This window comes from Rhinolophus sinicus, chromosome 5 (genome assembly GCF_057876585.1).
Source record: "Rhinolophus sinicus isolate RSI-liver-muscle chromosome 5, RSI-T2T, whole genome shotgun sequence".
Lineage (NCBI taxonomy): Eukaryota > Metazoa > Chordata > Mammalia > Chiroptera > Rhinolophidae > Rhinolophus > Rhinolophus sinicus.
The window spans coordinates 10576981-10590919 of record NC_142505.1 but is presented as its reverse complement, the minus strand read 5'-3'; the positions used below and the strand labels follow the sequence as shown (position 1 = coordinate 10590919).

At 50.7% G+C, this 13939-nt stretch overlaps 1 protein-coding gene across 1 annotated transcript in view; it reads right to left on the bottom strand.

Moving 5' to 3' along the window:
* Positions 1-8047: 8047 nt before the first annotated feature.
* The window catches only part of ANO10 (anoctamin 10), a 149326-nt gene continuing 143434 nt past the window's right edge, over positions 8048-13939 (bottom strand). Inside the window, exon 13 of the mRNA XM_019724110.3 lies at positions 8048-8598. Coding sequence (XP_019579669.2) covers positions 8527-8598 — 72 coding nt within the window. The 3' untranslated portion in view covers positions 8048-8526. The remainder of the gene's footprint in view (positions 8599-13939) is intronic.

Genomic DNA, 13939 nt, shown 5'->3' with positions numbered 1-13939 from the left:
CTGAAGTCTAGCCAAACAGAAGTCATATAACTGAAAATATCAAGAAGCCACGTCGAAACTGGTAGGAAGGGCGGAGACGCGAAACAGTCCCCACACCTGTGTGTGGTGGTTGAGAATCAGGAGGGATATCTCAGCCACAGAGTTTTCCCCCAAGAGAAGCTAGGGACCCTAGCCCCCCACACCAGGCTCCCCAGCCCAGAGTACTGGTGCTATGAACAGGAGCCCCCCACAACATCTGGCTGTGGAAAACGGGATTGCAACCATCCAGGTGGGACAGAAGGCTGTAGGGAAACCCAGACATCCTCTTAAACAGCCCGCGCACAGATTCTCTCACTCCCAGGCACTCACCTTGGGCTCCAGCGGAGAGATGGTGACTCAGGGGGCATCAGAAGCATAGGAGGGGCAGACTAAGGACTGGAGAACAGTTGCCATTTTCCCTGTGAGGGGGCCAGCGCCCGCACAGCCAGCAGGCAGGCGCCATCTTTCCTGTGTTGAGCCCGCCCCCTACGCTTATGACCAGATCTGAATCTGATTGGCTGCTCCACTATGCTGACTCACTGGGGCCCTGCCCTACCCAACTTTTCACACAGCCGCAGGCACTTTCTCACAAGCAGCCAGCCCCACCTGCATTGCATTCTTTCTTGGAGAACAGACTACAAAAGAAGGTGACAGGATTAAGAAGCACAAATTGGCTGTTACAAAGTCGTCATGAGGATGTAGGGTATTGCCTAAGGGACATAGTCAATAATATTGTAATAACTGTGTATGGTGTCAGATGGATACTAGATTTGTTGGGATGATAGATGGGAGGGGGTTTGGGGGCAGGGTGAAAACGGTGAAGGGATTAAAAAATACAAATTGATAGTTACAAAATAGTCATGGGGATGTAAAGGACAGCATAGGGAATATTGTCAATGATATGACAATATGTGCCAGGTGGGTACTAGACAAGTCAGGAGTATCACTTCTTAAATTATATAAATGTCTAACCACTATGCGCAATGCCTGAAATTAATATAAAATAATAATGAATGCCAACTGTAATTGATAAATTTGAAACGGGGGGGATGGGAAGAGAAATAAGAGGCCCAAATTTCGAGGTATGAAACAAGTCATGGGGATGTAATGTACAGCAGAGGGAATATAGTCAACAATATTGTGATACCATGCTATGGTGTCAGATGGTTGCTGGACTTATCATGGTGATCACTTCTTAGGTATATAAATATTGACTCACTATGGTGTACCCCTGAAACTAATATAATATTGTATGTTAGCTATATTGTTAATAAACATCTTTAAAAAACAAAAACAAACAAAACAAAACAAAAAAACAGAAACATTTAGCCCACATTTCTCCCAGGAACACCAAATTCCAACTCCTACTTGACTTTCCTACTTGGATGTGTCTAATAAGCACCTTAATTTTTGCAAGTCCAAAACTTCTACTAATCTTCCTCCTCAAATCTGTCCCCATCTCATAAATGGCATTTCATAAATGGCAACTCTAAACCTTCATTAGTTTTGCTCAAGCCAAAAATTTTGGTATCATTCTTTACTCTTTCATCCCTATCTCCAATCCATCAACAAATCTTATTCATTCAAAAACTGACCACTTCTTGCCTCCACTACTCACACTCTGATCCATGCCACCACCCTCACTTGTCTGGAAAACTGTAAGTGCCTCTTGAAGGGCCTCACTGCTTTTGCTCATTTTTCTCCTGTTTATTCTCCACAGTGTAAGTGATCCTTTTAAAAGCTAAATCATGTTTTGAAAGGTGTTTAATTTTCTAGATATTTTGGGGTTTTCCACATACGTTTCTGTTGCTAATTTCTAGTTTAATTCTGTTAGGGTCAGAAATCATGCTTTGTATATTTTCAATCTTGTTCAACTTATTGTAACTTGTTATATGGCCCAAGCTAATGGCCTATCTTGGTGAATGCTTTCATGAGTGTTTGAGAAGTGCTGTTGTTGGTAAAGTGTTCTATACATGCCAATTAGTTCAAGTTGATTGATACTGTTATTCAAGTCTTCTATATCCTTACTGATTTTCTGTCTTCTATGTGTGACTGAGAGAGGAGTGTTGAAATCCAACTGTAATTTAGATTTGCCTATTTCTTCTGTTAGTTCTTTTAGTTTTACGTCATGAAATTTGCAGCTCTGTTTTTAGGTACAAACACATGTAAGATTGTTAAGTTTCCTTGATGAATGGATCCATCATTATGAAATGTAGCTCTTTATCCCTGGTAAATTATTCTTTGAAATCTACTTTGTATGATACTGATATAGCCATTCTAGCTTTTCTTTCTTTCTTTTTTTAAATTAGTTTATTGGGGTGACAATTGTTAATAAAGTTACATAGATTTCAGGTGTATGATTCTGTAATACATCATCTATATATCACATTGTGTGTTCACCACCCAGAGTCAGTTCTCCTTCCATCACCATATATTTGATTACTTTTACCCTCATCTACCACCCTCTTCCCCCCACCCTCTAGTAACCACTAAACTATTGTCTGTCTATGAGTTTTTGTTTCTTCATTTATCTTGTTCTTTTGTTGTTTTCAGTTTTATATACCACATATCAGTGAAATCATATGGTTCTTGACTTTTTCAGTCTGATTTATTTCGCTTAGCAGTATGATCTCAAGATCCATCCATGTTGTCACAAATGGCACTATTTCATTTTTTCTTATGGCAGAATAGTATTCCACTGTATATATCTACCGCAACCTCTTTATCCAATCATCTATCAAAGGACACTGGTTGTTTCCATGTCTTGGCCATCATAAATAAGCTGCAATGAACATTGGCACTTTAGCTTTTCTTGACTTGTGGCAGTGTATCTTTTTCTGTTTTTTTTTTTTACTTTTAACCTGTGTCTTTATATTTAAAGTAGGTTTTTTGTTTGTTTGTTTTGTTATGTTTTGTAGACAGCATACAGTTGGGTCTTGCTTTTTTATACAATCTACAAAACTTTGCCTTTTATTTGGAGTGTTTGGACCAATTATATTTTGTGTGATTATCAACATGGTTTATTGTTTGATTTTTCAATTACAGTTGACATTCAATATTGTATTAGTTTCAGGTGTACAGCCTAGTGTGGTTAGACATTTACATAACTTGTAAAGTGGTCCCCCTCAACATGGTTGAGCTTAAATCTATCTTTCTAGTTGTTTTCTATTTGTCTCAGTTTGTTTCTTTTTCCTGCTTTTACTACTTTCTTTTGGTTTAACTCAGCACTTTTCATTGACTTATTGGTTGTGCCTTTTATTTTTTAATGGTTGTGGTAGGGAGATACATATGTTTACACAGTCTACTTTAAAATAGTATTACTTTCTGTAGAATGTAAGAACCTTATAACCGTGTATTAATACTTCCATTTTCCTCCTGTTCTTTGTGCTGTTGTTGTCATGCATTTTATTTTTACATGTGCATACATATTTTTGTTTTAAATAGTTTTCTAAGAGATGAAACATAAGGAAACAAGTCTTTAATTTTACCTACATCTTTATCATTCACAGCACCCTTCATTTTTTTGTTGATCCACGTTTTGATATTTTCCTCCTGCCTATAGAACTTTAAAATTTCTTACAGTGCAGGTCTGCTGACAATACATTCTGTCAGCTTTTACTTGTCTGAAAAAGTATTTTTACTTTATTTATGAAGGATATTTTAATTGGATACAAAATTCTAGGTAGACAGTTATTTTTTTTTATTGCAATACTGGGCACTGTGAATTTTACATTGTTGAGTGCTGGATTTTGTATTAATGTAAAAACTGTTGGATTTTGTTCTGGCACAGTTACTTGGAATTAGTTGGGTCTTGCTTTTGAAGTGCACGAGGACAGATCTAGAGCAGTCTTTAGGGCTAATTTGGCCTACCACTGAGGCAATGTCCTTCTAAGCACTCTAGTCTTCTAAGCACCAAAGTCGTTCCATTCTGGCTAGTGGGAATATGAACTCTTCCCAACTTTGTGTAAGTTCTAAGCATTGTTCAGCTTGCTGCTTTCCAGGGGTTCTTTCTCCAGCCTCAGGTAGTTCTCTCAATTGTATGGATCAGTACTCAATCAAAGACTGTGGGTTTCCAGAGCTCACTCTCTGTAGCTGGATAGTCAGACTTCAGGTGGCCCCTATGCGCCTCCTGCCCCCAACAGTTGCCCAGCATGGATGGGGATCCTCAGACTTGTGGGATCTGGGGAGGGAGAGGTGAGAAGGGGAAATGGGATTTAGCCCTTCTTGAGTTAATGGGACCCAGCACATTGTGACCACCAGGGAGGCATTTGTGTTTTTGAGGACCCCTGACTCCAGGACTGGGCACTTGGTGGACACTTCACTCAAAGCAAGAGGTTACAAGGCGGGAAGTCAAGAAGAGAGAAAAATGGCATCTTGGTGCTTGTGAGTTCATGAGGCCCTTGGGGAAGAAACAGGGATTTAAATTAGTACAAGATGACGATCAGAGATGGTGGTGTCACTGCTGCGAGGGTCGGGGAAAATTCCAAGAAGGGTAAATCCGGGGAGGAAGTAAGAGTGCAGGGGGTAAAGAATAGAAGTTAAGCAGAATTTGGGTCGTTGGCTCCTGTGTGAGCTACGGGGGATAGGAGTCGACTTCGCTGACAGAGAAGAATCCATTTTTCTTCTTGAACCTTTCACAAGGACGCCAAGATTTCAGAACTGGAAGACGAAGAATTGGCGGCCCAGGGGGCACTGTTAGAGGGCTGCTGAGCAGAATGTCAGCACTGGTGGAAATGAGGCTGAGTCAATGCCCACTGTGGATGGCCCCATGCTTAGAAAGACCCTCTCTCAGTTGAAGGCTGCACTTAGTTTATTGTCTTGAAATTCTTAATAACTTTTGAACAAGGGTTTTCATTGCCATTTTGCACTAGGCCCTGTGGGTTATGCACCTGGCAGAAGGATTCCTTTGTAGTTCTGTGCTCTGCCAGCATGGAGGTGCATAACCCCGAGAATGGGAGACGTGGGTGAGAACATAGGCTCAGAAAGCGCGAAGGCCAGTGACAGAAGCCCAGGGGCACCTTAAGTGTGGGGGTGAGAGACAGCATCGAGGAGGCAAGGAGTGGAGGGTCCACAGAGTGAGAGACCAGCAGGCGAGCCTGAGAATGTAAGGCTGTGTTGTCTGCAGATCAGCTCTGGGCATCAGGCTGCTCTGAGGTGGAGAACGAGGGAAGCAGGCCCTACAGAGGCTTCTCTGAGAAGTGTCAGGTGAGGGTGGAAGTGCTAAGGGTGAGTGTGTGGGTAGTGCCCCAGAGAAGGGAATGGGCCGTTGGGCCTATTGCCTGTGTCACTGTGGGGGCTCAGAGGGATGACGGGGCCTGCCTAGGGTCACCTGTAACCTGAGCCCACTTCTCAGCGTGCTCACCTGGATGGGAGCAGTGAGGCCGTGGATGACACTGCCTTCATGTTGCCTTTGACCTTTGACTAGAGGCCTGGGCAAGGCAACATTAATGCGTTGGACCATGGGATTCCATTTTAAGCTACATGGAGCTCTTACATATGTCTATGCAACTTGTTATCTTTCTAATACCTGAAAAATTCCAATTCCCTGACACAGCTGGTCCTAGGGGACTGTGGACATACACGTGAGATCAGGTGGGGCAGCGTACTATACCTCATGATGAGATCGTTTGGATTTGGGGCTGATTTCTGGTCTCACGACATTTCCAGAGAATTAAAGCGAGCTGAAGCGTCCTTGGACTGGGTGGCTGTCCCCTGGGACCGCCATCTGGGAGGAAATTGAGGCGGGAAGAGCCTTGGTCCCCAAGATGCCCATGGTCTGTTAGGAACCAGTATCTTCAATGTGTTGGTATAAGGAGCAGATGCCTGGACCAGTGGACACAGTTCAGGTGGCAGTCTGCACGTCACTGGCTTGATCTGGACCATTGATGCAGGTCATTGATGCGAATCCCAGCCGGCCTCCTTCCTTCGCTTATGGCCCAAATGCCAGAAGCCGCAGACTGATTCACAGCGGGCAGGCGGCGGCTGCACCGGCCTCACCAAGGGCGCTGTGCACAGGCAGGGCATACCTGGGGCCAGGGTGGTGGGCAGTCAGGCGGAGCGCGGAAAGCAGTTGGCAACACGACACTCTTGGTCTCCACGTCTTTATTTAGTGACTTCGTCTGCAAAGGACAAATCCTCTGCTGCCAGTTTTCAGCCTTGTGTTTGCCCTTGTGGAGGGCAAAGGTCACTTTAAAGGGCTCTTCTGTCCCCATTGCGGGGGAGACATACGTGCTTTCTGCTTTTCGGGCCAGAGAGTGATGTAAAGGGAGTGTATCGTGTCTACACTGAGCTGCCCTCTGGTTAGTTACTCGGCACTTTTATGTGATGATTCGGCTGCAGGCTCTTCACACCTTGGGCTGGAGACTTGGGGGGTTGCTCCCCCACGAGGGTCAGCAGACCTGGACTTGACCAGCTCTGCCCCTTCTGCACCTACCTGCTGGACCTCAGTGCCCTCAGGTGTACATGGGAGGGGGGTTGGCAGCGAGTAGGTGATGGAGCCATGCAAGCTGACACTTCGAGTCCTGGTCTCCCTGGCCCCCAAGGGAATTCACAGCATTGTACAAGGTCTAGACAGAGGCCACAATCTCTGTGAGCCACGTGTCGTCAGTGTGATCTGTGCCACAAGCTCATGGAAAACCACCTCTCACTGTAATTGCACGAGGCCCACACACCAATGACCAAGCAGACTGAGGGGAGCACCCCCTTTTTGTGTGTGAGGCCAGCGTGTGGGTGCTGGCGGGTGACCCATCATCCTAGATATCTCCCTCAGTTGAATTAAGATGGTAAGGACCACAGTGTGGGGTGGTGAAGGGCGCCCTGGTCGCTCCCAGCCCCGCTCCTGAGAACCTACCACAAGCTCGATGCCACCCACTCCGAGTGCTGTGACAGAGAGGAACTCAGAGGGGCTTAGCGCATCTGTCAACATCCCCTTCCCGCCACCCTCCCTCTTGATGAAACCTGACCAGTCCCCACATCCACCCTCCTCCCCATGGCCCAGGGGCTGGTCCCTGGAGGTGGGTCCTATACGTCCAGGCCAACCCCAGGAGTCCCGTTTTCCCTGGGCATGACTGGCTTAGTCCTGGGGGAAGATGAAGAGCTGGGTCCAAGGACCCTGCCTGAACTTTCTTCTTTCCCAGCAAACACAGGCGCCCAGGGTGGGACTGCCAGGAAGCTCCTGGGGGCTCAGGACGCAGGACTGTAGTGGCTGTGACTGTTTAAAGCAAGTGCATGCTCGGCCAGCACAGAACCACCACTGAGAGCCTGTGCCATGTGCCCGGGCCAAGCAGGGGCAGGGCACAGATGTGCTCACTGGCAAACACGGCGGCCTGGTGGGACCAACTCAACAAACAAGAGTGGAAACAGGAGAGTCGGGGCGGCCAAAACCCCGGGATGCCTGACTGGGTGGCTGAGGCCAGCCCCACCGGGAGGGAGGGCGACAGGTCTAGAATCTGAGGCCGCTCAGCCCCTCCCTGCTCCCCCCTGCCTTCCCCAGGTGGCAGAGGCACCTGCCGCTTTCTGAGTGGAAGGGCCCACGGGTCTGGGAAGGACATGGGCCCTGGTGGGGGCGGGCTGGCTGTTTCATGAGCAGAGTTTGTACAGCTGGCAAGAAGCAGCCAGCCCCTGCCCTCCTGGGGTGGCCCTCCTGTGCCCAGAGGCCCAGACCCGTGAGCAGGGCTGCCACTGGCCCACCTGGGCTACTGCGCCTGTGAAAGAGGTGCAGCCCCATGGGCACAGCTTGGCAGGGTGATAGCACCCGTGGGTAAGACAGGCCCCTCCTCCATGCCAGGGTGCCAGGTGTGGCAGCTGGCCCTCGGCCTGGAGTATGTGCACAGAAGCAGCCCTTGCCAGGCACCCGAGGGCCAGGCTCCAGTGGCAGCAGAACCTCCGGGGAACTGCCTGGGCTTCAGCTGCAGGCTTTGGAGGTGGCACCCGGGTGTCCAGCCCCAGCCTCCTCTCCACCTTCAACGACCTGCCCCCGGGCCTGCTCAGCACCAAGCGGCATCCCAGTCAGGTATGGGAAGCAGAGTCGGAGAGGTGCGTATTGCCTTTAATAACTCAATTACTGTTTTTGCTGCTGACAGGTCTGGTAACTTACTGTGAAGACCAGGAAAGAGGTACTTATAGAGTCGTCAGGTGTTGGAAACATTACCTCACTGTGTACCCCTATCCACTGCGGCTCGGTGGGAAGCCCCCTCAGAATGGCTCCTGTGATGGCATGGTGGGCAGACACCCAGACCTGAGTCCCTGAGCTGTGCGGGGGCAGGTGTGACCATCCTGTGAGGCACAAATGGAGAGCTGGTGGCTCACCCAGAAGCTGGGGCACAGCGGCTGTCTGGAGCAAGGCCAGGCGGGTGGAATGTGGGGCTTGGGTGGGGCGCTGCCAGGGCTGGGTCCCGGCGCCCCTCACAGGCCCAGAGCCGGGACACCATGGAGTGGGGGGGTGCCTGCTACGTGGGAGCTGCTTGTTTGGCCGAGTGCTGGGTCTGGGCTTGGGAGCCCCGACGCTGCTCAGGTCGCCTTCTCCTTCCCGCCTTCTTCCCTGGGTTCCTCCTTCAGGTTCTCGGCCACGAGCTTCATTTGCTGTAGAGAGAACAGAGGACACTGAATGAGCCACACAAGACCAAATGGTGGCACCTCAGTGGTGGCATGGGCTTCTGCCCTCTGCGTCCCTTTAGCTCCATCAAAGCACAGCTTGAACCTGAGACGCCGTGACCTGCCGACGTGCCTGAAGCTGCCTCCAAGTCCAGAGCCTCTGTGTCTGGACCTGATGAGACGGAACCAGTAGGTGTGGGTGGAAATGTGTGAGTCCAGCTCAATGGGGAATTTAAAGTTCTCAAAATGAGAAACCGCTGGCACCGCCTCCTCCCTGGACCTCTAAGATAAGGGGGAGAAGTACTTGCTCTGCCCTGTGAATCGAGCCAACCTGGCATCTGACCTCTCGGAGCCTTGGTTTCCCCTCTGCACAATGGGGGCGGTCGTGCGTTCTCAGCAGGGTGGCCACGGGGATTACAGTCCATGAGCTCCCTGCTCCAGAGCGGACGCTCTGAAACAGCAGACATTTCGCCAGCCCTTTATCCCTACAGCCAGAGGACCTGACACCCCCATCCAATACCCCTGGGGACATCCTGGGAAGTCTCCCTGAGAGCGAGGCCAGGATGGAGATCCAGTCTGCCCGGCCCCGAGGGAGGTGTCGGAAGGAGCCTGCACCCCAGACCAAGGCACTGCGGGGAGGAAGTCCTGCTGCTCCCTGCCCTGGGCCCCCCCCCTCACACCTCCCCAGCGCCCGCAGGGGCCAGCCTCCTCCACCCCGTGGGTGCTGGCAGTCTTCACTACAGCTCTGCCCTATTTGTTGAATAAATGAATACTTTGGACTTCAGCTTAAAACACCGATTTTTGATAACAGCTACTTAGGAGGTGTGATCAAAAAATACGGTGAATGTTTGAATAAAAAAATTATTACAGTAAAAGACTCATTGCCAGAAGTCTCATGGTGCCAGATCCGGTGAATACGGTGGATGGGGACACACCGTAACGTTTTTATTTGACACAAATTGCTGTATACCAGAAGTGATGTGTGATACAGAGCAATGTCATGATGGAGGATGAAACCATTTGCCCATTTCTGAGGCTGTTTTCCACACACATTGTTTCTTAAATGCTCTAATAAGATCACTGTAGTGCTCCTGGGTACAAACTCAGTTCGCACAATTCTATCAAGGTCAAAAAACACAATTAACATCAACTTTCCGTCGAAATGGCACTCGGCAGCAGCATCCACCGTATTTTTTGATCACACCTCAGGGGAAAAACAAAACTCTGAGACAAACACTGCTGGTGCCCTGGTACCTGGCTGCGCCTCCCGGGAGCTCCAAGTGCCGCCCGGGGCTGGATGCGTTGCCGCACTCCCTCTGGCTTTCAGCGAGAGAAGGCCCTTTCACAGCCAGTAAATCAAAAGCTCGGCCTCCTGCTTCAGCCTCACTGTCCTCCTAAGGCTCCAAGAGACCTTATAATCACAGAGACCCCACTTCACACGACAGCCCTCGTCTCCTCTGATCCTGGACTGCCTTCCATAGGGCGGTGCAGTGATGGGCTGGAGGCTGACCCCTGTCCATCTGGTTAGGAGGGGGCTGCCTTCCACGTCCACTTGGAGGCAGGGGTTAGCGGACGGCTTTTGATGGGGAAGGGGACCGGGCAGGGTCATGGTGACCGGCTTGCAGGTGGAGGCAAGCCCTTCCTGCAGGGGATGCAGCACTTCCGCGGGCCCAGAGCAGAGGGTGGGCACGGGAGTTCACACCGGCCTGAGGATGCGCCTGCCCAAACGACCCACAGCTGCCATGTTCCTGTCACCTTTAGCTTGACAGGATGATGGAGACGGTTTTAGTTCACACACTTGGAGAAGCAGAACTGCCACGTCACCGAGTCTCCCCAGAAGTTGTTTTTTTGCATCTGTTTTCTGTTACTAACACTTCCTGTCCTCACACGAGCCCACTTCGCCTGTTAACTACTAATGTAAAATATCTCCACACAGGAAAACTGAAATATTTCAGCCGAGATTCACTGCAGACTTTTACAGCTGGTGTCATTTAATACTTAGAAGACCTTTAAAAATGCCTTTTGATGAGAGAGAAAGAGAGAGAAGATACAAATCTACTTCCAGATTTGACAACCACAGAAATTAAAAGCTAAATAAATTTAACTAAACTAGAACCATATGAGGTTAAACATTCCCTAGCTTCCAGCCCTCCACATGGGGAGAAAATTCAAGATGGGTTTGGATCAAATGGGTTTCGATCCAAAGGAGCCTCTGAGACTCTTTTCAAGGTGCACATTGCACCCCCGCCCATTTCTGTGTGTGGCTACAGCAGGGAGCCCCTTGCCTCAGGCGCAGGACTGTGGAGGTGTCCCGCAGATCACACAGGAGGGGCCTCCTGCTCCCCAGTGGCCAGGCAGCCGGCATCCCGCTGATGGGCCCTCACCCCTGAATGACCCAGACCTTAAGTGACTTTAGTGTAACTTTCTGGAGATGCCCCTTCTCTCAGGCCCAGCATTGGGGGAGGGACTCAAAACCTCCTTGGCTGGGCTCCGGCCCTGCTCAGGGCAGCTCCTAAGAGGCTGGCATGTCTGGGAGGGCTCAGGGTTATCTACACTGAACCCCACTGCTGGTAGCAAAGGTAGGGTGATGGCCAGGGACCCCACGATCCTCTCGTGCCTCCGGCCAGGTGGGAGGAACAGTGAGCCCAAGCGCACCTGTCTCTACTTCTGCCCTTCTTTCTGTCCTAGAGCGAAGCCAATAAGCAATCAGGCCCCACCGTAGGCTGGGTTGGGCCAAGCCCACCCTTAGCCCCTCCCTCAGCGCTTGATCTGCCTCATGGAGCTTTGTGATCCCCAAAGGGGATGTCATGGGAAAGGAAGCCTGCGCTCCTGGTGGCTTTCACTGCACTGTGGGGGGCTGGGGTTGGGCTTGCCTCCGTGCGTCTCCTGTACTCCCAGGCTGGACACACTAAGTGCACAGCAGAACTAGAACTGCAAACCTGTAGCTAAAGCCCAAAGGAAAGTCAAGTGGTGTAGAGGGAACAAGCTGCAGCAGCCCGCTGGCTCGAGATGGAGAGTTAAATTGGTTTTGAGGTCAGCGAGTGAGCTCACTGTACAAACGGGACAGGCCCCCACCCCTCCTGCCTGAAAGATAGCGTCGGAAACATCTGGTCCTGAGAGAGCTTCTCTTCTCGCGGGTAAACCAAGTGCCATCTACTGTGCGTGGGTCTGGACGCCCTCAGTGGCCGCACCACTTGTACCAGACCCCTCCCCACACACAACTTCCTGGTAAAGAGGAGGCTGAGCCCCAGCCCCTTCCCACATCCTTCCCTGCTGGACATGGTGAGTATCGGCAGAATTAACTCCATAAGCACAGAACTTCTGATCTGAAGGAACAGTGATGACTGAGGCAGCTTCACATCCTGAGGCCGTGTTACCTGCAGGCCCACAGGCCCCTCTGAGAGGCTGCTCTGTCGTGCAGCCCAGGACTCGGAGTTTTTAACAAGCCCTGGAAGTTTCTCCACGGACCACCCCAGACCTGGGAGTCTCTGATTGTCGCCTGCTGTCTTTCATACATCACCAAGCTGGTGTGGAAGGGGGTGATGGTGGATCCCTTCCAGGCTGAGCAGCTCCCGCTGGGCCCCACGCTGCCCCGCGCTGCTCGGCTCTTTAGTTCTTCTCTCTAGCTACCTGGCCTGGCGGGTGGGGTGGGAGGGAGAAACATTCTCCCCTTTAAAATAAACCTGGTTTCTTTGCATCAAAACCCTATTGAACATATAAGCAGGATAATAACGCTGACTTCTTTCCTACAAAAAGCCTCAGATGGAGAACAGAATCTTCCCTACCTCACGACTCATTAAACTACTCATGTTCCAGATGACTCTTTAAAAAGCACAGACTGATGTTTTGCATCGTTATGAGTAATGATTATAATAGGAACCTAATCACTAAGTGTGCAGGCCAAGCGCAGCTTAACGCGAGAAAGAATGCATAACCGGATCCCTTTTCCCTAAGGAGAAGTACAGAAACATTCTCTGGGACCGGCAATGCTTCCCACAGCCCCGAGACGGCTCCTTGCCCTTCCAGGCTTGGAGCAGACTCTCCCTGGCTGGGCTGCTTCTCGTCATAATACTCAGGACATCACAACCAACCGACTACACTGCTGGCCGACTTGGAATCTGTTAGGAACTGCTCCATTACCCCTTCTTCCCAAAGCAACAACCTACAGAAGTCTCCATCTGGCAGCCCCTGGCCTGTGCATTCATCTCTTCCTGGGCACTGAGGCCTCTCAGTGGTGGGCATGGCACCGGGCTGTCCTGGGGCAGCAGCCCAAACAGGAACGGGGTTCTCAGGCCAGTTCAGTTTCAGCATCAGACCCCGGGGACGGGGCTCCCCTGTCCTGCCAGCCTCAGGTGCACAGGCTGGTAGACAGAGCCCCGCCATCGCCAGCCCTACTTCCTCACCCCCCGCCATTCTGACTTAATAGGGCTGGGGTGTGGCCTGGGCATCAGGGTTTAAGAAAGCTCCCCGACGTGATTCTGCTACGTGGCTGGGGTGAACCACTGCCTGAAAGGAAGCTTCTTCTCAGGCTCTGCCCGGAGGTGTGGGAGGGCAGGCAGGAAGGGAGCAGACAGGAGCCTCCATCCTGCACAGCTGTGCCCATGCCCCCCCGGGAAGCACGAGCAAGGGCTTCTTTATCTGTGTCATCGACAAGGCTAAGCGACCTGTGGGAAGTCACGTAGTGAGAGCCAGGGCTGAAGTACACAAGGGTCTGGAATTCAGGTGAAAGAGGAACATAAAGAATGGGCCTTCTGAAGTTCTACATTCTCACAGAGACTACTTTTATTTGTTAAATCTAGAGGAAAGTTGACCTCAAACAGCAGTGTTCTGAACACACTCTAATATGTTGACCTGACCTGGGCCTGGAGATGCCATCAGGCTGTGACAAGCCCCACGGCAGGGGGTGGGCAGGGCAGTAAGGCGCAGATGCTGCAGTGCCCTCGGCCATCCTGGGATGAGTTTTGTCCACCACCTCTCCCTCTGGAGGGGTTGGTTCATTTTAGTATTTGACGAAATGTAACAATGTGAGACTTGCTGACAACCAAACATGCCGGTGCTCTGAACCCCCCCTCCCCCGTCAGCCAGCTTTTCTCGCAGTCGCCCCATCTCAGGGACAGCACCTCCAAGCTACTCAGATCAGAACTTCCCTGTGGGTGCTTCTGTGCCCTCCCATCTTCAGCAGGCCTTCGACTCCACCTGCCACGCACCGCCCACCTTAGGGCTGTCGCCCCTGCTACACTGGACCCACCTCCTAGACCCACGCTCGTCCCAAATCAGCTCAAGCCATGTTTTAAAACACGGGACGAGAACACACTGCCACAGGTTTCCC